At 43.1% G+C, this 20319-nt stretch overlaps 1 protein-coding gene across 3 annotated transcripts in view; it reads left to right on the top strand.

The window, feature by feature from the left end:
• SLC22A23 (solute carrier family 22 member 23) overlaps positions 1 to 20319 on the top strand; it is a 113837-nt gene that overhangs the window by 79891 nt on the left and 13627 nt on the right. For 2 of the 3 annotated variants that reach the window (XM_059836191.1, XM_059836190.1), the window contains exons 4-6: positions 1608 to 1776; positions 6810 to 6937; positions 19148 to 19250. In XM_059836191.1, coding sequence (XP_059692174.1) covers positions 1608 to 1776; positions 6810 to 6937; positions 19148 to 19250 — 400 coding nt within the window. Of the gene's footprint in view, positions 1 to 1607; positions 1777 to 6809; positions 6938 to 13379; positions 13470 to 19147; positions 19251 to 20319 lie in introns of all 3 variants that reach the window. The other variant, XM_059836189.1, reaches the window with a different exon arrangement.

The following is a 20319-nucleotide window of genomic DNA, read 5'->3' as shown; positions in this document are numbered from 1 at the left end:
AGGGAAATAAACGGAAATGACCTCTTTGCATAGAATAAAAGAATCGCCTGGGCTTGGGATACATCATTAGTAGGAATGAAACCATATTAATGTAATAAGGAGCTCTGTGTTTTAATCTTGTTTTTCTAATTAAAATGTAAAAAGCTTTTATAGCAAGTGAGAGTCTTTGAGGGTTTTTTTTCCCCCTTCCTTTTCCAAAGCTGCCGTGTTTGTGGTTAAGCTAATGAAAATTTGGGCTGCCTCGCAATAGATACGTTTTCCTTCTGTACTGGCAAAAATCCAAGGATAGTTTTTGTCATTGGCTAGAAAGAAAGAGGGGAAAAAAACAGCATGTGGTGTTTAATCCTACATTTGATCTTCAAGCTAGTTCCTGGTCAGCTAGGTTAAATCTGTGTTACAGTGATAAATGCTGAACAAGCTACAAATGAGAGAGTGAATGAAGGAGCAGCTGCCATCTCTTCCTATTGTCTTATGGCTTTTCAATTACAATTTTAACAACCGTTAAATTCTAATTTAGAACAACCATAGGAAACATCCCAAGGAAAAGCAACAATGCTGACAACAACATATCATGAATGTTTATGAGCTTATGTTTCTGTATCGGTGTGCTGATAAGTACTACACAACATTTGTGGCAGGTTTATTGTGCTTAATTACTAATCTGTAGAAGTGAATGTGAGCAAATGGGAAATATGAAATAGGGGCTTCTATTGCAAACTTACTGGCAAAAAAATTGTATATATATTGTATATATATTTCCACAAGGCAGTCCAATTTTTCTGCTATTTCTTCTGTGATGATTTTTTTTTAAGGCTGTGATTCTGATAAAATCATCTTCATTTCTGAGGACTAAATAAAAGGTAGCCAGGGTTTAAGGAAGCTGTTATCTACTGAACGCACTTGTCACAAGGCAGCTGAGACAACTGATGATACCAGTGACGGTAGTAAATTGCCCTACAGCAAAAGGAAGGATGGAGAACAGGATAAGACAGATGGAAGGCTGGCTCGTTTGAAAGTTGATCAAGATTAGCTATTGCAAAAACAAAAAGCAAACCCAGAAACAACCCACTCAGCAAAATCCAGCTTAAAACTGCCTGAGTCGTAGCATATTAAACTGTGGGCAGGTGGCATCCCGTATGATCTGGGTGGCTGTATCCTGCTGAGAGCTGCACTCTTCTGCCAGCAAACTGATTGGAAAGGCATGTGGCGTCTCTGAGAACTGTGAAAAGGCTTGACCTAAAATCTTGGTATTGTATTTTACCCTACATTTCCTTTCAAAGAACAAATATCTTACAATTTGGTAAAATGTTTCTCTGGGAAACATTTCTGAAGGAAAGCTAACAATGAGGATACAGCAGGTCTGCAGGACATGCAATAGGTGTATGGAAGTTGCAATGTTTGTGCCACAGCCAGCTGTTAATGGGCTTCTCTATTGCTGCTAGAGTGTTTGAAGCCTAAGTACAGGAGGAAACAAGATTTATGTGATTGCGCATAACTTTGGCCAAAGGTCTTGAAGGACATTAACTCCCTGAAAGTTTCATAAAAAGATGCTCTGTGGGTGCCTTTGCTGGTGGGGGGCTAATGCGTTCGCATGTGCTCTGTTTCAGGGATAGAGCTCTGTCCTCCTGGGCACCGGTTCATGATCACCATGGTGGCGAGTTTCATCGAAATGGCGGGACAGTTCCTCATGCCAGGGCTGGCTGCGCTCTGCAGGGACTGGCAGGTCCTCCAGGCAGTCATCATCTGTCCTTTCCTGCTGATGCTGCTTTACTGGGTGTAAGTATCTCTTCCTCCAGTATGGTCAAAGACAACATGAGCTCCTAATGTTGGGCTTGGGGGGTGCTTTGCTGCCTGGAAGTGTATGTGCTTCATAATACATATGAGCCTTTCCCTTTGTTGTTACATTCACCTTTTGCAAAGATTTGACTTTGAAATAAGAAGTAATAACTTTATAATTTGCTGTAGCACATAGATAGGCTACGTGCTGTGACATGGTGGGAACTTGGGAGATGGTCCTCTTTTGTTGAGCAGCAAGTTGTACTTTGCTGTTATTCAGGCTGTTACTTCCCCTTTAAAGATGAAAGCAATTCTTAAGAGGATGCATCTCAGCCTAGCTGTTGTCAGATTGTGGCTGCATAGCTAAATTTTCCCTTGAAACCTGTATTGTGGTTCTGGGCTGTCACTGTTGGTTTCTTTGGCCTGCGTCAGCCAACCTAGGTTAAAAATAACGTGTGACCTCTTCAACAACCGCACTTGGACATCTTGCGTGCATGAGGTAGCCAGCCCTGAACTAGACTGCCTGCTCGGTTTTGCCTGGATTAGCGTATGCTGTGCTGAAGCCTGGGTGGACGATCTGCGCTGGGCAGCGGCTCGGGATCGTTCCCACAAGGAATATTCCCCTCCCAGCTGCTCCCATTCCTCTCTGCCTGCAGCGCCGGTGGCACTGCGGCATCTGTACGGCTATCCTGAGAGAAGTAGGGTGGCTCTCACCTTGGGGGTGGTGCCGAGTCCATCCTCACCAGGACTCTATAAATCTCCCAAAAAATCTTTCTTTGTTGTTCTGTCTTAAGAGTGACACGCAGTGGCGGCATAACACAACAGAGGCTTATGAGAGCAGTGTTGTACAAAACCATAACAGTAAGAACACGCTAGATCATTCGTTTTTAAGATAACACTAACAAGATTAAAATACTTAGTTGCTGTACACTGTAAAAAATGAGGAAAAAATGCCGCCGCACTGTGCAGGACCAAGTTGTTTAAATACCATGGGGGGCCAAGCTGCCAGCTGTAATGCTTGACAAGTTACAACATGTAAAAACTCGTTATGGTATGTAACAATTTTTAACAGTTACATATTTTTCTATTAATGCGTGAAGGCCTTACAGAGTTCTCCTGCATTCATGGTGGTAACCCTCAGCAGGGATTTCTTCTCTTATCCCCGAGGTAGACATGTCACAGCCTGGGCTGAGGACAAAACACAGCACTCCTGGAAAAGTTACAAGTCCTTTGCAAGATAATGGCTTTTTCCACCCCCGCTCTGTTTTCCAACATGCAACATCTAAATAGTCTCATATTGTCAGCGTTAATCTTGATGAATAAGCTAGAGGGTTCTTGCTGATGTATGATACTGTTCTCCCAAACCTGCCATATGTTATACACATGCAAACATACACATGTGCAGGTCTACTCCAAAACCTCCTACTGGGATGCCTGGCAGCTGGAAAGCATTATATCCTCCACTGCATAGAACCTAATATCAAACATATGATTCTATGATACTGTTTACACATATTTGTGTCTAAAAGGACAGTATGATAGTATGAAGACGTCTAACGAACGCGATAGACGGCATGGACAGCAGTAACCCCTCAGCAGTCTTGTGGAGGTAGCACGTTTTCCAGGAGGCTGAGTCAGGGTCTCGTACATTCCTGTTGAGAGGTCATCCCTGGGTGACATTGAAAGCAATGGGAAATGCTGACATTTATTTCCTAATCTCCAAGAGCTTTGTGGCTTTTTGGCTGGACAGGACATGCAGACCACACAAAGAGATCCCCCGTATAGAATGTGTGATATGGCAGCTTGATACGTAGTGGTAACAGCCAAAGTAACAGGATTTGTGTTGCCCAGGGTTTTTGCATTTGCGGAAATGGACTCTGGTTAGGATGCCTGTTTAATTATACTGTCGGTACAGTATGCACTTTTCTCTTAGGCTTTTCCATCTGTTGCATATTCTCTGGAAAGTGCTACTGTTTTATTACCTCTTTCCTTTCCTCCCCTCTTCCCCCAGCATTGTGCTGGGGAATAGACCGTGGACCCTCAGTATATGTTACAGATGAAGGAAGAAATCAAACTGATTTGTAATAAAAGAAGAACTGGAAAACTGCGCTGCTTGTTAATGCCCTATCGTGTACCCAAAGCAGTGAGTTCAGTAACAGATACTGCAATAGCCCCTGCGCTGCCACCTCCTTCCTCCTTGCTCTCTTTACTTCCATCTCCTGCTGTGAGAGCTGTTTGCCCCTCTGTGCTGGGGCTTAGCCCTCTCCCACCTATAGATTTGCTCTGCTCCCAGCCTGCACGTGGCAGGCTGTACCATCCCCAGGAGGTGGGTGGCTGAGCAGAGCGGGGAAACTGGGCATGGATTTGGGGAAAAAGAGAAGCAGCAGATTTGTCTAGGAGGGATGGACTGGTGGGCTGGGACAACTGCAAATTGAGCAGATGCCTTTGATGGGCTCTCAGGTCATTCTGGAAGGGCAGAGAGGCACCCACATAAGCCAGATGTGAGCACAGGAGTTAGTGACAAGCATATAAAAATAAGTTAATAGAAGTTAGGCTCCTTTCAAAGTGTGTGTGTGTGTGTGTGTGTTGGATGCATGAGGGAAGGGGATCTCCAGTTATACAGAGGCATTATTTCCTCTCCCTTGGATGCAGGAAGCTCCTGACAGGACCATGCCATGAAGGTCAGCAAAGGTATCAATAATCTGAGATAAACTCCTGCTTCACTTTAACCAAAACTGAAGAACTAGGAAGGGGTGGCCAGTTCTTTTCTGGTGCTGTTAGATAGGATTTACCCTCACCAAGACACAAAGTTGTAATAACTGGGCTTGTTGCCCTGGGGCAGACCCCTCATTGACGCACTACACCCTTGGCATGGGCAGGGGTTTACTCTGCATCTGGGCAGGATCACAGTTCTCCTCCTAGCTTTGCACGGTACCTCCCTGGTCTTTTTCTGTCTGTCAAGGATTCTTCTCTGCTCTTAGGATTTCTTGGGCTTAGGATCTTTTTTCCCAGCATCCCTCCCACTCTTCCCCCTCTCCTCTCATAAGCAGCAGCTGTGTAACAGGAGATGAACGTTTCCCTCTACCCACCCAGCCTCCCATTCTTTTATATATACATATATATAGTCTTTAATGGCAGGTAATGGAGAACAAGGTTGTGACCAAATTTCTGTGCAGAAGTCGACAGGGTCGGCTTTTTTTTTTTTCTGGCTTTTGAGTTTGTGATGGTGCTTGGTTTGGCAACAGAAGGTGCAACAGTAGGTACACACAAATGACCTTTGGCAGCCGGGTCTGTGCTTCACAAGTGAGCTCAGGTGCTTGCAGAGAGACAGGGTGGCCAGCACTTCCCCTTGCTGTGCCTGATAACCTGGGTTCAAAGCAGCCCAGGAGTTTGTAAAGATCCTTAAACGAACCTCTCACTGCTCACGCTGAGTAATGGAGCAGCTGAAAGACGTGATGCTTCAGCACTTCCAGTTTGAGAAACCTGTAGGAGCTGGAAGGCAGAGACAGCGTTTGTTCCCACAATGCGCGTCCCTGCAGCTCTCTTCCTTCCCTAGGAGCGGGTGCTCCCCATAGGGCTTGTCATTTGGGACCTGTAAGCAGACTGTTCAAAAAGCACAGCTTTTAGGCTAGTGGCTGAGGCTGTCCTCTCTCCAGAGCCAAGTGTGCAGAGGTTTTGTATTCAAAGAATTCTTAATTTTTCAAAACATGCATTTGCAGTACAGGACTTTCCTGTAGCAGGAGGATATGTCAAAACATCTGGCAGCACCAATGGTAGTAAATAAGCTGTCAAGGTGAATAGCTGTCATCATGGCTGTTATATATTTTTATTACCTGATATCATTTGGATTACAGTCTGCCTGACTTTACTCCTTTTTTCTTCTTAAGAAAAAATAATACTTTTTCTCTCTAGGATGGAGGTTTTGCTAAGCTTTCTTCCAAATTGCATCAGCCTTAAAAGATAGTGCCATAATAGTGCAATTGCCTGGTCTACTGATTAGAAGTATAAGAACTGAGACAGTATCCACAGCAAAGATCAGTGCTTTGTGAAGGAAATTTGAGGTTTATTATATATTTTAAGTTAAAAGTAGTTGCTAAATTTGTTCTTAGAAAGGTTTTCTGGAAGATTAGTGAAAATGAACAAGAAAGAAAAATATGTTTGGAGTCAGATCTGAAAGTTTTCCTATCTATAGAAGTATGGGAGGTTTTGTTTGTTTGTTTTAAGATCTACATATTTGTTTTGGTTTTGTATGAAAATAAACTCATCTGAAAAAAAAGGAAGAATGATCAGTTAAGCTAATGACTCAGGTGAATATCAGCACTTGAAGGAAACCACCGAATGGAAAATAAACTATTTTTATTTTGTAACTCCATGTGCATGTGTATATTTTTAAGGCAACTCAATTAACATAATATTGTCTTTACTAGGGGAAACTTTTAGAGCAACAACTGAACGTTGTATGGAGCTTACACAATACACAAAACTGACCTGTATAGAAGAATGGCTTAAAGTCTGCATATGTGGGAGAAGATTTTTGACATGTTTAAAAATTTAAAAATCTGTTCCATTATAATCCTGAAAAGTAATTCTTCTCTTTCCTCTCTCCATCTTTACAAGAGAATCCAAATCACTTCTGTCAGCTATTTTCCTTCTTTGGTCTAAATTACCATGTGTTAAACTGCACATCTCACTCATTCCCTGCTTGGCAGCAAATGTCTATTGCAGACAGTGCTGCCTCCTTCTCGCAGTTTTTTCAAAATTGTATTAACGGGCAGAACGCCTCTAATAGGTTATAAAATTCTAATATGTCCTATTTCTAGGTGATAGGATAGTTCCTATATCATTTGTGGTTCAGTGTAAAAGGAAATGTCATTAATTTGCATATTCCAAATCTGTTTTCCCTCTTTATTTGTTTTATAAGTGATTCTTCTGATTTTTGAAAATAATTACGGTTAAATGAGCACCTAAACACTATCAGTCCTTCCTCTGACAGAAACTTGGAAGCGACCCTAACCTGTTTTCCATCTTTAAAGTATTTTCCCAGAGTCCCTTCGGTGGCTGATGGCTACACAACAGTTTGAGGCATCCAAGGAACTGATCCTTCAGTTCATGCACAAGAACAGGATGAACACGGAAAGCGACATCAAAGGAGTGGTGCCCGGTGAGTAGGACAGACAGACAACCTCAAATCCCTCTGCTCTTCTCTAAAGGCTGCACGTGGCATTGCTGCCCAGAATTAAATAATCTATTTACTGCCTGGAAAATCATCTCGTTCATTCATTCATTCATTTTACTTTTCTTGAAAAACCATTCCAAACTCCAGCACTGTGTTCAAAATTACTCAGCCTGTTGAACAGTCCTAGTATTTATAGGCTCATCCTGCAGTGCTGTTTGTCTTTAGAGAAGTCTCTTGAAGAATTTCACCATGGCTACAGAGTGCACCTTCAGCCCTGTGTGCCTCTGGAAACTGTGTTTTAAGGAAGCTGCTGGCTGGGATCCTGCCCATCACACAACACTTACTCTGTTGGTTTGGAGAAGCGGCAGCAGTCAAACCCCAAATCTAAAGCACCAGCCCTGTGGCAGACCTAAACCACATTACAGTTTCTCTTTAAAGCCTTGCTCCAAGAGCAGTTTTGCTTTCCTCTCCTGCATCATCTGAAAGATGCTGCTCTGGAGGCAGAGGGGCTGCAAGCGGCAGCAGTACGGTGCAGTTTTTGGTTGAGAGTCTAAATTATCAGTTCCTTGGTTTACTGATGCTTTTAGAAAGAGCTGACAACTCCTATCACCGGGGTTGTCACTGAAATAGCTGTGCTCCTGTCTCACAGGGTCCTTTGCAGAAGAGACTCTGTGTGTGGCTCTAATTACAACAAAGGCAAAGAGTTTCTGGATCTTCCGCCTGTCAGATTTGGTTGAGGCTCCCCCCTTCCTTCTCACAGGCCTGACAGTGCCCATAACCACCTGTTTTGCAGAAAACAGGGGAAATGTTTCTTTTTTTTTTGTCTTTTTCCCCTCCCGCTTTTTCAGACCCTACCTACTCTGACCCCAGGGGCTGCAGGGAGACCTCACCCAGTAGCTCTGCCCATGGGTAGGGGTGATGCTTCCTGCACCCAGCTGATGCTCGCTGCCAAAGGTCGCTGGCATAACTGTAGCTTTAGTTAGTCGGTGCTAAAGGCATCAGTCAGCACTGGAACAGACTTCATCCAGAATAGAAAAATGTCGCCTTTAACAGAAGCGCCTAAAGAATGAAGCAGTCTTCATCAGTGAGGGGTGAAAAGGTCCGATTTGGGTCTGTGGTATTCATGCCCAGGTCACTGCTGTGATTTCTGGTGCAGCTGGCAGACTGGTGTCAGTTAGCTTGCTTGCACATGAAGTGAGTGTCTGGGGTTACAGTTCCTGGATCTGCGTCGGACACAACATGGCTTTGCAATGTAAATGCCATTTATCTGGTAAAGTTCTGAAAAGCTGTGGGGTATGTGAGCAGCCATTAACGTGGTGATGTCCATCCCCCCCACCTCCTTTTTGCAGATCTTCCCCAGAGTAAATGACGGATCTTGGAGAAAACTATCTCTGAGGCAACTAAATGTCTCACAATTGGACTTGGAGTTTCCCAACCAACTCAAAATTTGGCTTTTCTCAGCTAGTCAGCTTCTTGAATTTGCAGATGAAATAAAATGTATTTTAGGGGAAAGAAAAAATAAATTATCTGAGTTTCCTTTAAGGAAAATTATAAAGATGCAACTGTGAGCTAGAAGGATTTATTTAAGCCATGTATAATGATATTGTCCATGGAGGAATGTTAAGTATCAAAATGGTTTTATGACTATTATTCATGACTGATTACATTTTCCAGCAGTTTCATGGTAGGGGTACACCCTGTTTAAGAAGGGACTCCCTTTCATGTGGAAAACAGGGCATTATTACACATCTTGATGCTATGGATTCTCTGCCCACAAATACATCTAATTACAGTAGTTGTCGGTACATTACTCCTTGCAAACTAAGTGATACAGAACATGGTCATTTCTGCCTTCTTGCTGATGCTGGATTTGTTGGAGATATTGCTGGGTTTTTTATTATTTCTTCCCTCGCTTTTTCTCTTTAAACTCTCTCTGCAGCCCCACAAGTTAAGTATTTCCTGACCCAGCTCTGGAGGGATGCTGCATTTCTATAGGGAGAGTAAGAGAGGAGTAGTATCAAAAGGATGAAATGAGCTTAACTAAAAATTTTGGAAGGAAGGGCCTTCTCTCTCATTCTGGGTGCATGGGAGTGTTGACCATCTGAGTGAGGACAGGAGAAAAGTAGAAATCCCGAATGAAGAATGTGATCAAACCGCAGGCTGTGTGTCTCCCAGTGGGTCCGTAAGCAGAAGAAAGCACTTCTCTGCTTTTGTGTGTTACAATCACACAAAATACCGGTAATTGTTGTAGCAGGGAATGGGTAAAAAACTAGTACTTGTCTGGGAGAAAGGATGCCATTGAGCCTGATGCAGATATCCCCTATTTCCCCTTGACTCCATTGTTGAGCTTTCCTATCTGTGTGGAGGGGTTTTTGTTTGTGATTTGTTTTATTCTTTGTTTTCCATCTGAAAGGGCTGGAAACTGTTTTTCTCTAGTTAGGGGCCATTGTGTTGCTGTTTATTATTCCTCGCTGCATTGTCGTAACAGCCTCCTGTGATTGAATTACTCCCAATACATTTAAATGATAAACTGCTCACTTGCAGTCCTTTCCAGCTGGAAATCTGACTGTAATTTTACTCATACGCACCAGTCAAATTAGTGTACCCTATATAACAGATCATTACAGGAGTTACAGTAGTTTCATATGTACCCATTTTGGCAGCTGATACGAGTTCCATAATAAAAAGAAGTAGTGTTCAAGTGGGTGAAGTAATTCTGCAATGGAAGAAAATGCAATTTTGAATTGCTGTCCAAGCAATGAACAGGCTTATTTTCCTTTCTGAAGAATCACACCGTTCCCATTGCCTACTGAAAGCTTTTACTCGTCCATTTGGCTACGCTGCCCGTAGTGGAAAGTGCCACTAACTTTCTGTAAGGCCTGTTTGCTCCACAGGGAGGTGGCCCACGTGTTGGGTGGAAAAAAAGGAAGCAAAATTTATCTGCTGGTTTTGAATCAATCCATAGGGTGGGAGTGGTTTGCCAGTGCTCTTCTGGGAGTTGTCTCTAAAGAGAACAACTAAATGTCTGGACAGTGGTCCAGCTGCAGTTGAAAGGTCTGGCAGCTGTGGTAACAACCCCTGTCCGGAGAAAATCAGCATGGGAAGCTGGTGGGCAATGCTTAGCCAGCAAGAGACTATGCAGGGCAAACAAAGTGAGACAAGGGATGTTGATAGGAGTTCAGAGTCTTGTGAATTAACATTGTCCGTATCTTCTCAGTAACCTGCCCCAGGGGTGTACTGTAGTGCCTGTTGTTGGTTGCAAAACCAAAGGAGACCTGCCGCCTCGACAGCGTTAAGTGGCTTTATTTTTGAGTGATTGGTTCACCTTGTGGTTTTTGGCAGGAACAATCTTCCTTCATAAAGAGATTTTTGGTTTTATGTGGTTATATTTTCTTCTTTAATGCTTAAGAAATCTAGGTGTGCTAATTAGACCTGGTTAAATCATGCCTAATGTTTTGAGTCTCAGAATTTCACCAGTTGGCTCAACATTTTGCCCTCTTTTAGAAATAAAGGTTTAAATTCATTTTTGCATCAAGGGAATGATTTTTACCCAACTGCATATTGAAATGTCATTTGTAAAACAGGCTTGGTGGGTTTTGTTGACAAATATTTCAAAACTTTATTAAAAAAATCAGCTTCAATCATGAGCAAATGAAATATTTTGATAATATTAATTCAGTACAGGTCTTTCACTGCCAGTTTCTCCAGAAACTTCCCCATCTCCTCCCTGTTCCCTGTGGAACAAGAAACAAACAGTTCAGGGCAGGTGCAGGTGCAGGTGCAGGACAGTCGTTTTGACCTGAGTGAAATAAATGCTAAACAAGCATGGAGATCTGTTTAAAGAACAGGAGAAAAGGGAATTGGAAATCCCAAAGCGGCAACTGTCCTTACACATTTTGAAGGCGTGTTGTACATTAGATGGCTTTCATTATTTTGCTGAGATGCATGTTTTTTTCTCCGTGTGGGGTGAAGGGTCTTTGTTAGCTAGAACAGATCAACTGCTACAAGCTGATCTCTGCTGTAGCAGCACCTAGCCCTGCCAGGGTGTTTGCGTGTGCTGGGAAATGCACCACTTGAAAAGCTGTATCAGCAATTACCTGAGTGTCAGACTTGATGCTTCCATGGAAACCCACCCCTGTGCAGTTCTCCTTCTCTTCCCCTTTGGTGGGTGACATTTCATATGTTCTTCAACAGAGAAATAACTGCTTGGCCAGGCTGAATAACAAAACCCCCTTTTTGCTCATCTCTAGATGAAAACCAGAGTGCTCCTGTGGACAGACAGGTTACATCTGTTCCTTTCCGTGGTTCCTTTCTAAGCTTAGAGAAATAATATTGATGTAATTACAAAAGTGGCCAGCAAAGATCAAGCATCCGAATAGACATAAAGACTTTAGCATGCAGAACACGTTGTGGAGAGGAAGAAGGGGTGCACTGGTGACAAGCACTGTGTATGTGTGTGGATTGGAGTTAAGAAAGCTGTGGTTTTCAGGGGCTTTCCTTTTAATGAAGTAAAAAAAAATTATCGTTCACCTTTCTTGCTACTGACCAACATGCTGCCATGACTTTTCTTTTTTACATAAGCTAGTTTTTTGTTTTGTTTTGCTATATATATTTTTTTCCTAAGCATGAGGCTTGGATCAGTGTACTTACATGCTTTTTTTCCATTGGGTAAATAGCAGAGGGAAGGGTGAAAACGCCTTATGTCTGAAGGTCAGTCTCTTTCCCTAATAGAAGAGATTAACTCTCCCTACAAAGCTTTGCTCATATCCTTAGACCATCACACCTACAACTACACTACTCTTTTAAAGCTTGTAGTAGATGAAGAACCAGGTGTATTAGCCAGAGAAAGAAAGTTCGTTCCCTGGCCCTATAACACAGGTAACTCCACGTGATGCTACTACATACAAACCTGCCAGATGTGTTCCTTTATCAGATCCTGTTTCTTGGTTGTTTAATGGTGCCAAACTTAAATATCCCAAGTAAGTCCCAAGTAGTCAGGTAAACGTGGGAAATTTAGTTAAAACAGTTCAAGGTGCTATGTGAAGTCAGCATTTAAGTCTTACAAAGGATTGTGTGTCAGCCACAGAGATTTCCATCTCACACAAAACCACCCAGTGATTTCTGTTGCCCTCTTCTATGTTAAATCAGCTTTCAGGAGGGGCTGAGTTTCTCCTGGGAGTCCCCTTTTGTCCAGGAGCAGAAACTGATGGTGTTTGTGTCACTCTTTCAGAACATGCAGTACATGATAAATACTGAGTAACAAGAATAAAACTGATCGGTGTAAGTCCTCTTCTGCTGGCTAGGTCTACAGGAATGGAAGAGGAGAGCCCAAGAATGCCCTGGCTGTATCCCTGGTGAGGGCATTAGTGACCTCTGATAGTGGCAGGGTTTGGAGGGAACAGGATAAAAAGGGAGCACTCTACTGAGGATGTGCCTTTTGATGCCACTGGGAAAAGCCAAATATGTTAGAAAATTAAAAAACAAAAAAAAGGCGGGGGGGGGCATGGTGTCAGCCTCTACTGAAGCTTGAATGACTCTCACCAACTGAATCCTCTGCAGACCCTTGCCGGCCGTGCTCCAGCCTGTCGCAGCAGCTCTGTGCCCGGCTGGCACACTGGCTCTTTGTCCACTGTGCTACCTTTCCTCCCAGAGGAGCCAGCTTTGCAGGGCAGGAACGGCACGCAGAGGGCTGGCGGCAAGCCCTGGCCCTACCGGCACTCCTCCAGCCCACATGCACCAAGAGGGGAGGGAATGGGTGATCCTGCATGTGGAGGGGTTAGGAGAGGAGACCTTGGGAACCAAGCGGAGGTGGAGAGCAGTAAGAGGGACCAGCGGACAGAGAAGAGAAGAAATAGGAGAGTGAAAAGAGTTGTGGGAGCGAAGAATAAAGATAATTGGAGGGGACTTAGAGGGGCAAAGGCGACAAGGGACTGGGGGGAATTAACGGCCGTAGAGGAAGAGGAAAGGAGAACTAGAGCATGGAGACCAAAGGGGCTGCGATCATTTGTTTCCCCCTCCCTCCAGAACAAGCTGTCAAGCCCAAGGATTCAGTCTCAGCACTCTTCTCTTGTGAAATCTACTCCTAAAATGTGTGTCTCACCCCTCCATACTGCCCAACTCACCTGCTCTGCCTGCTGAGGTTTCCTCCACAGCTCCGGCAGCAGATAGCAGCAATGCATGTGTAGGTATCTGAAACCTCCTGATGGCCTAGATGTGGCTCTACACAATGACATTTGAGGTATTCTTTGTGTTGGTTTTTTTGGTTTTTTTTAATATTGGTAAAGTTAAAGGAATGTAAGCATTGACAAGTCATGCTCTGGGAAATGCAAGAAGTCAGGTTGCCTGGGCAACCCTTGCTTGCCCTCCTGGCATGAAGGCATGATGATACAGCCTTTAATAACATGATTACGACCTATTTTTTCCACAGGGCATAGCATGGACGAATCAGTGCATAGGATGGACGATGCTGTGGGAATGAAGCTGTTGTCTGTTCCTCATTTGTTGCAGAATTTGGAAGGTGTGTAGTGAATGAGGCAGAGGGTTGAAGAAGGGAAGAGGACAGTCTTGGGGAAATGAAGCTGAATGCTTCCTGAAGAGCTGGACTCATTCCCTGTGTGTGCCAGGGATGTCCTTGTACAATGATGGAAATTTCCCTGGAATCAGGCTCTTCCAAGGGTGTCACTAATCACAATATCTTCAGTGTCTGTCTCTAGCATGTAATTCTGGGGCTTGATTTGCAGAAAGCTGGAGCATTTATATTGGCACCTGCAAGAGGTATTGCTACATGATTTTTCTCATTCTGGATGCAATTCCTCTGTATTTTATCTCCCTGCCTGCAAAACAGGAATAATCTTTGTCCTTACTCTTGCAAGAAGGTGGTGGAGATGATTTCATTGGTGTTTATGAAGTACAGGAATATTCTGACAGCACTGTAGGAATGTCTCTGAGGAAACCTATGATTTTTTTATTCACTGGGAGGTTTGGATAATAAGGCTGAGGGGCACATGTTGAATGGGAAAGGTAGAGACATCATTAATAGCTGCCCATTTGCTGACTGCAGCGAGCGTTCTGGGGGGAAAAACTAATACGTGATCATCTAATTAAGTGCTGTATCATAATGCATATGAGCAATTGAAGATTGCAATGGCAACCTTATGTCTGGCTTTTCCTATCTTTTTTTGAATCTAATTAGAAATACAGGATTGAAACAAATTATTGCAATCAGGTCTTTGCTATTATAGTCATCAAGTTATACAGTTGCTCTCAAGAAATGAGCTTCATTTTCAATGCTGTTAGTATTTATGTCCCGTGCTTTTGTTGGAGGCCATTCCAGAATCCAAATTGCTCTTGTAGTAGGGTACATTTTAGCATTCAGTTCAAATACACTATAGCTGTCCAGGTTCTTTGTCTTTTTTCCCTTTCTCATTTGCTCCTGCCTGTGACTATCTTAAATCTCTTCTCTTCTCCCATGCTGTGTGAGCAGACAGCAATCCCATTCCTTTGCTGAGCTGAAGTTCTCCTCTATCTCCTCTCCTTTTATAAATAGGCTTGCCAAGGCTTTAGTTTTTCAAATACTGATGACCAGAATTGTAAAAGAGCACCAGTATTTCATTGTCTGAATTGCAAATACCTCATCGACACAACAGGTTGGTGCCTTATAGTCACTTGTGATCAAGTAGTGTATAACCAAGTCCAACACAGCATTATCTTCCAGCAGAAGCATTTCCCATTAGTCCCCGAGTGTCTTACCTCATATTTTGCATTTTTTACTTGCTTTTGCCACACATGGTCTCAAGCTCACCCATTTCCCTCTGATGTCCCATTTCTGTGCTGTACTGCTGGCAGTGCCTCACTTTGTCACCAGCAGACTTCATTGGCATGTTCCTAAGGTTTGTGCCAAGCTCCTTAGTGAGGTTATTAAACTAGATTTCTTTTTTTTTGAGAGGAATAAGATGAGTTACCCTACCACTAACCTCCTGTCAGCCGCTTATGATTTCCATTTTTCTACCCCTTATTGCTGTCTGCCCATCAGTCAGCTCCTTACCCACCTCATAATTTCTGTGTGTGACTTGATAGCCTTCGATATTCCTTTACTATTAGGCTTTTAAAAAATGCAATGTATCAGGCTGCTAGTCCTCCATAATTTTAAAAAATAAATAAATGAGCATAAAGGGAGATCATGGAGACAGAAAACCTGGAAGGTATAAATAAACCTGTGTACCAGTAACTCAGTGTGGCTGTGAGTAGGTTGCTTCAGCGCTGCATTTCAGACCCATCTACCTCCTGCTGCAGAGCTGTCGTGCTCCGGGGATTGATGGAGCCTCTGTGCTCGGCTTCTATAGCTCTTTTCATGTTCAAAGAGCTCCTGACAGTATCGTTTAGCAGCCAGAAAAATCCAGCAGAAGTCCATCACCACAGGACACTTGTCATTTTGGACGTCCTTTTTCAGTGGCTTGATTTGAGCTTTGTCTATTTTGTCTTTGCCAAGTGATGCAGAGATGGGTGGCTTCATTTGAAGGCTTTAAAGATACTTTCTGATTTTGAAAGCCGTGCTCCTGAAACGCAGAGGATCCCACGAGAATTCAGCAGCGTTGGGAGCTGGAAGCTGGTAGGGTTCCCCTCCCCATGAGACTTTTAAAGTCTCACAATGAATAGTTTTAATTTCCACTGAGATATAAAGAGTTAGCTTGTTGACAGTTTTCCTACCGAGTCCCTGAATAGGAAGCCTAGAGTGTGTGTGGGCTCTGGAGTATGGGAAAACTCATAATGGGCCTCTGAGTAAATGGATAAAAATATTTTTTATTTTCCACACTCGCCCTTCTGCTAAATCAGTCAGAACTGAAACATTTAATGCAAATTCCTTCTGAACTGGTGACTTCAGTGCAAAATCAAAGAATAGGTTGGGGGTAGGGGGAGTTTTCCTGGTGTTATTCCAGTAACTGGGAGAGCAATAATTTGCTTCCATGGGGTCTTAATAGGCATTGGCTTGACTTCTCTTTTAAGATCTTAACATTGACCTATGAAGTCCAGACAGCCTAAGAGCTGCCGATCTCCTGATGCCCATCACAGTCAGTCAGAGCAGGTCCTTTTGTGCAAAGCAGACTACCTCCAAAAACAGCAGGCCACTTAAATGAGGGCCAGTTCCATAGGTGATGGCTTTTTTGCAAGTCATACAGCTTATTTGGTGCTATCAGAATAATATTTTGATTATTGTAAGTGATTGATTTTGGGGTGGGGGGTGGGGGTTTGAGAACATCTGACTGGTATATATAGAAATAAAGGATGGAGAAAGTCATCAGAAAGATAGTTGGTGTTGGAGACTTGGGGAGGGGCATTCATCTGAAGCACGTGACTTAGATTTGGAGTTTTAACACATCATAGAGGGATGGAGGAGTAAATAGCTGGTATAGCCAGAAGGCTTTCAGTAAAAAGTCAGGTGCTGCTTGCATTCTTTGGTGTAAGGTTTGAGGCCAGTTTCTTTTTTTCTTTGTTTTTTCTTTCTTTTTTTCTCTTCTTTTTTTTTTTTTTTGTTTGTTTTTGTTTTGGGGTTTTTTTCAGTTTTTTTCTTTTTTTTAATTTTCTTTAATCCTTGTAATGCACCTACATCTGGAATGTCTTTTGGGACATTTTTATATAATGATGCTGTGTATCCATGGAGTATAACCCCCATCAGAGCAGAAGCAAGGATCTACTGAAGGGAGAGTGCTGCATGAGGCAGGGTAGAGAAGGGGTGAAATCCCCCTCATGTGGGATCCTCGCTGCAGCTGAAGCAGAGATTATGTTTGCCAGTTCACATAACCCATGGGCAATTTGTTACGTGACAGTAGAACAGCAGTTCAGTGAAAAACAGTAACGGGAATTAGTTCCAAAGGGCTGATTTATAAGAAAGATTAAAAGGGGACCTGAGTGCACAAGAGAAGGATGCGTGACAATAAATAAAGAACATATGGATTGTAGCAACCCCTAATGTACGAAAAAGGCAGGAGTGGAGGGCAAAATAATGTTTGGCTCTGCAGAGAAGTGTAACCAAGTTAAGTATTGCTTCTCTTAATTTTATTAAATTGTGGCTCAATAAAGCACATACTGACAATAAAATCTGCTTTCTCTTCCCAAAGAAAAAAGTAAAACTGACTTGGAGAAACAAAAAAACCCAAATTAAGACAATCCAAAGAATATGGCATCAGGGACTGTCTTCTGCTGACAGAGGGGATGTTTTGCTTTGACAGGCCAGATCTGGTCATTCTTAGACAGTTTGAGAGTGAACCCTTAGGTCCACATGAAATCTGTGCAATGTGTGTTGTTTGTTTGGTGATTTTCATTGTTGCCCTTCAGCTGAAATAGTGAACAGTCATCAACAGTTTTTCAAAACCTTGTGCTGCTTCTAGTGCTTGCTTTGACTTTTTTGCTGTAGAAGTTTGGCTTGGGCTCAATTACAGGCTTTACAACTATGTTTTATCTAACTGCTTCAGTTGCTCTGAAATATTTTATTCCCACTTACTCCTTTCCAGAATCTTGGTATAAAAATCATTTTGACCTTGAGCTTTGAGATTAGGTACCATCTTTTTTTATTGTTTATTTTTTAATATAGCCCTGATACATTGCAGAGCCTCCTGAGTGCTCCTGTAGTACAAATATTCATTTGACCAATTTCCTCTTTTGCTCTACCTCTGTTTTTATGCTTTTCTGAGCTTCATGCTGTGTAGATTCTGGGGAGAAATGGATATTATCAGGTAGTAAGGAAAGTAGTACGGCAATATTCTGCTTAAGTACAGTCATTAATGTAAAATACCCTTTGTTGCTTTTCTCAGAAGCGTTCCCTGTAGTTACTCTAGATAGAAGACCAGGAGTGACCCGTGAGCAGTGAATAGCTCAACTATTTGCATATAAATAGTGTATCTTTGATTTATTATCTTTATGATACAACTTTCACATAACAGCAGACAAATGTGTCTTTTGTTTTGTTTGTAAATTGGGGTGATTTATCTCACCATCCCCCCCACCCCCACCCCCGTTTGCTTTTACTTTTTCCTGTCTTGCATCTCTTAAAGAAATTGCTATTCAGTAGAGCAAGGCAGAGGTCAGGGCAGGCCAGTACGGACGACTGAGGACACCCGGGCTAATTGCGTATGCACGAAAGGAACGGATGCGCAGTCCAGAACAGGGCCACGCTGCAGCTTTTAAACGCAGTCAGTCTAGAAAGCAGCAATACAAGTCTTTGCCCTAAAAACCAGTCCTAGTCTGTACTCTTGGAGTGCATCGCTTTTGTGATGCTTCTTTATAGCTACAGCTTCTGTTTTCACTGGACTTCATGCCCTTGCAGCTGTCTCACTGATCCAGTAGCTTGGAAACAGTGGTGTTATTGGCAAGCTTAGGTAGGTGTTTAAACTCTAACCTAAGGATATTTGGGAAGTAAGCAGTGCCCTTCATTGTTGTCCAGTGCCAACAAGAATATCAGATGCAGTATTTGTGAGGCTAGTATGTTCCCATAGCATTGCAAAGAAAAGTTAGCTTGCAGCTGCCCAGCACTTTAAGGACAAGGTGAGGCTTTAGTTCTGAAACACAAAGACATCACAGCTGACGGTGCCCAAGGATTTTTCTTTAAGGAAATGTCTTCTGTTTAGGACATCCATCAGAACAATTTTAAACATTTGAAATGTGTGGGGGGAAGAGGATGAGCTGACAGAGTGTCCTAGACACTTCTTTCTGAAACCTGGATTTGAACAAACCTCAAAAGATTTCCACGAAAAAGGAGTTTGAGCTCCAGTCCTTTCCATGGCTTTTCAGGTGTGCATTGCAGAAAGGCAGCAGGTCTTGTAGCTGCACAAGCACAGTCCTGCCTGTGGGGGGTTAAAATTAACAGAATCCTGAAGTTCTTCGGGAAATTTTATGTCATGCTTGCTGGGATCAAGCTCTGTACTGCCCTCATTTTACATACATGTTTTAAACTGGGAGAAGGTTTGGGGTGTGAAGGAGTTCTTGGGCAGTTCTTCAGCCCCAAGAAGCTTAAGGGAAGCCTGGAAGAAAAGGAGGAATGTGAGGTGGGCTTTAGGCAGGTTGTTCAGCATAACTCCTGTTAGGGTAACCAACGGTGTCCTGCTCTCCAGAACATCTGTCAGAATATCTGTAGTTCACAAGCGAAGCTTCTCCTTCTCGTTCTCCCCAGTGAAAGAATAATTTTGATTTGGTTTGTTTCAGAGCTGGAAAAGGAGATCACCAGGAGACCGAAGAAAGTCTGCATTGTTAAAGTGGTGGGAACAAGGAACCTGTGGAAAAACATTGTTGTATTGTGTGTGAACTCGTAAGTCCAATCTCCTTCTGTTTGAATAGTTTTGTGGTTGGTGAACTGGAAGCAATAATGGGAAATGATGGGAGAGCTCCTCTGTTTCCGAGTGTGGGACCCTTCATTAGTGTCTCTGATACACGATCCTGGAAAAACACCAGCTGTTGCAGGGAATTATTCTTTATGGCAAATGTGGAGGAACTCATTGGCTGTTTCAGGCAGCAGCACCATGTGTCTTCTCGGGTGTCATGCTGCAAGTGCATTGCTGTCACCAGTGGTCTCGCATGGCCACGTGCTGGTACATGCTCATGCATCCAGACATCTGCTGCTGGCATCCTGGATGGGACTTTTAAAATCATTAATGCCACAGGAGCCCAAGTTCAAGTTGTTTACATCTGATATCACTGTGTTGCAGAGGAAGATGTTGCTTGCCAGTAAATACAAGCCTGCTCCCTTGTATAACAGCTGTCCTTGATAGGTCTTCAAAAGCAGATCACAAAGTGCTTCAGCACTCCGAAATCATGTACGGGGCACACAGGGAGAATGTGTGGTCTCGCATAGAGCAATGTGATGCCTGCCTCCTAAGGCTTCTGCTTGGAGATGCTTACATGGACAAAAACAGGCATCTGCCTGAGGGGTTTGCAGCTTACAGGCTCTGAGACCTTCTGTCCAGAACTGAGCACCTTGTAAAGAGGAAATAGATGGGCTGCAAATTTAGCCTATAACCAAACCCAACTTCTGGGAGGGCACCGGCAGTGGATTTTCTAATTTTGCAATCTTATAAAAGGCCCGTTTGAATTCTTTTCGTGATTTTTCTCAAATGGGAGGTGGGGAGAAGACTAGAAATCCCCCATCCTCTGCTCTGTTTAGAAGTACGTAGATCCTTGTGGCTTTTTCTTCATCACTTCAGGGCCCTACTCTGCAGTATTCACTCCTGTTAACAGGCTCATAGATCAGTCATAACCCAGAGAAGACAGACCCTGTGCCGGGCAGATGGTCACCCAGAGGCACACAGACCTCAGGGGTCAGTCTCCAGCATTATCGGTTGCAGAACCAACTCTGGTTTTATAATTTCTGTGTCTCCCTC

The sequence above is a fragment of the Gavia stellata genome, chromosome 3, assembly GCF_030936135.1.
Source record: "Gavia stellata isolate bGavSte3 chromosome 3, bGavSte3.hap2, whole genome shotgun sequence".
In the NCBI taxonomy this organism is placed as follows: domain Eukaryota; kingdom Metazoa; phylum Chordata; class Aves; order Gaviiformes; family Gaviidae; genus Gavia; species Gavia stellata.
This window is presented reverse-complemented; position numbering and strand designations above follow the sequence as displayed.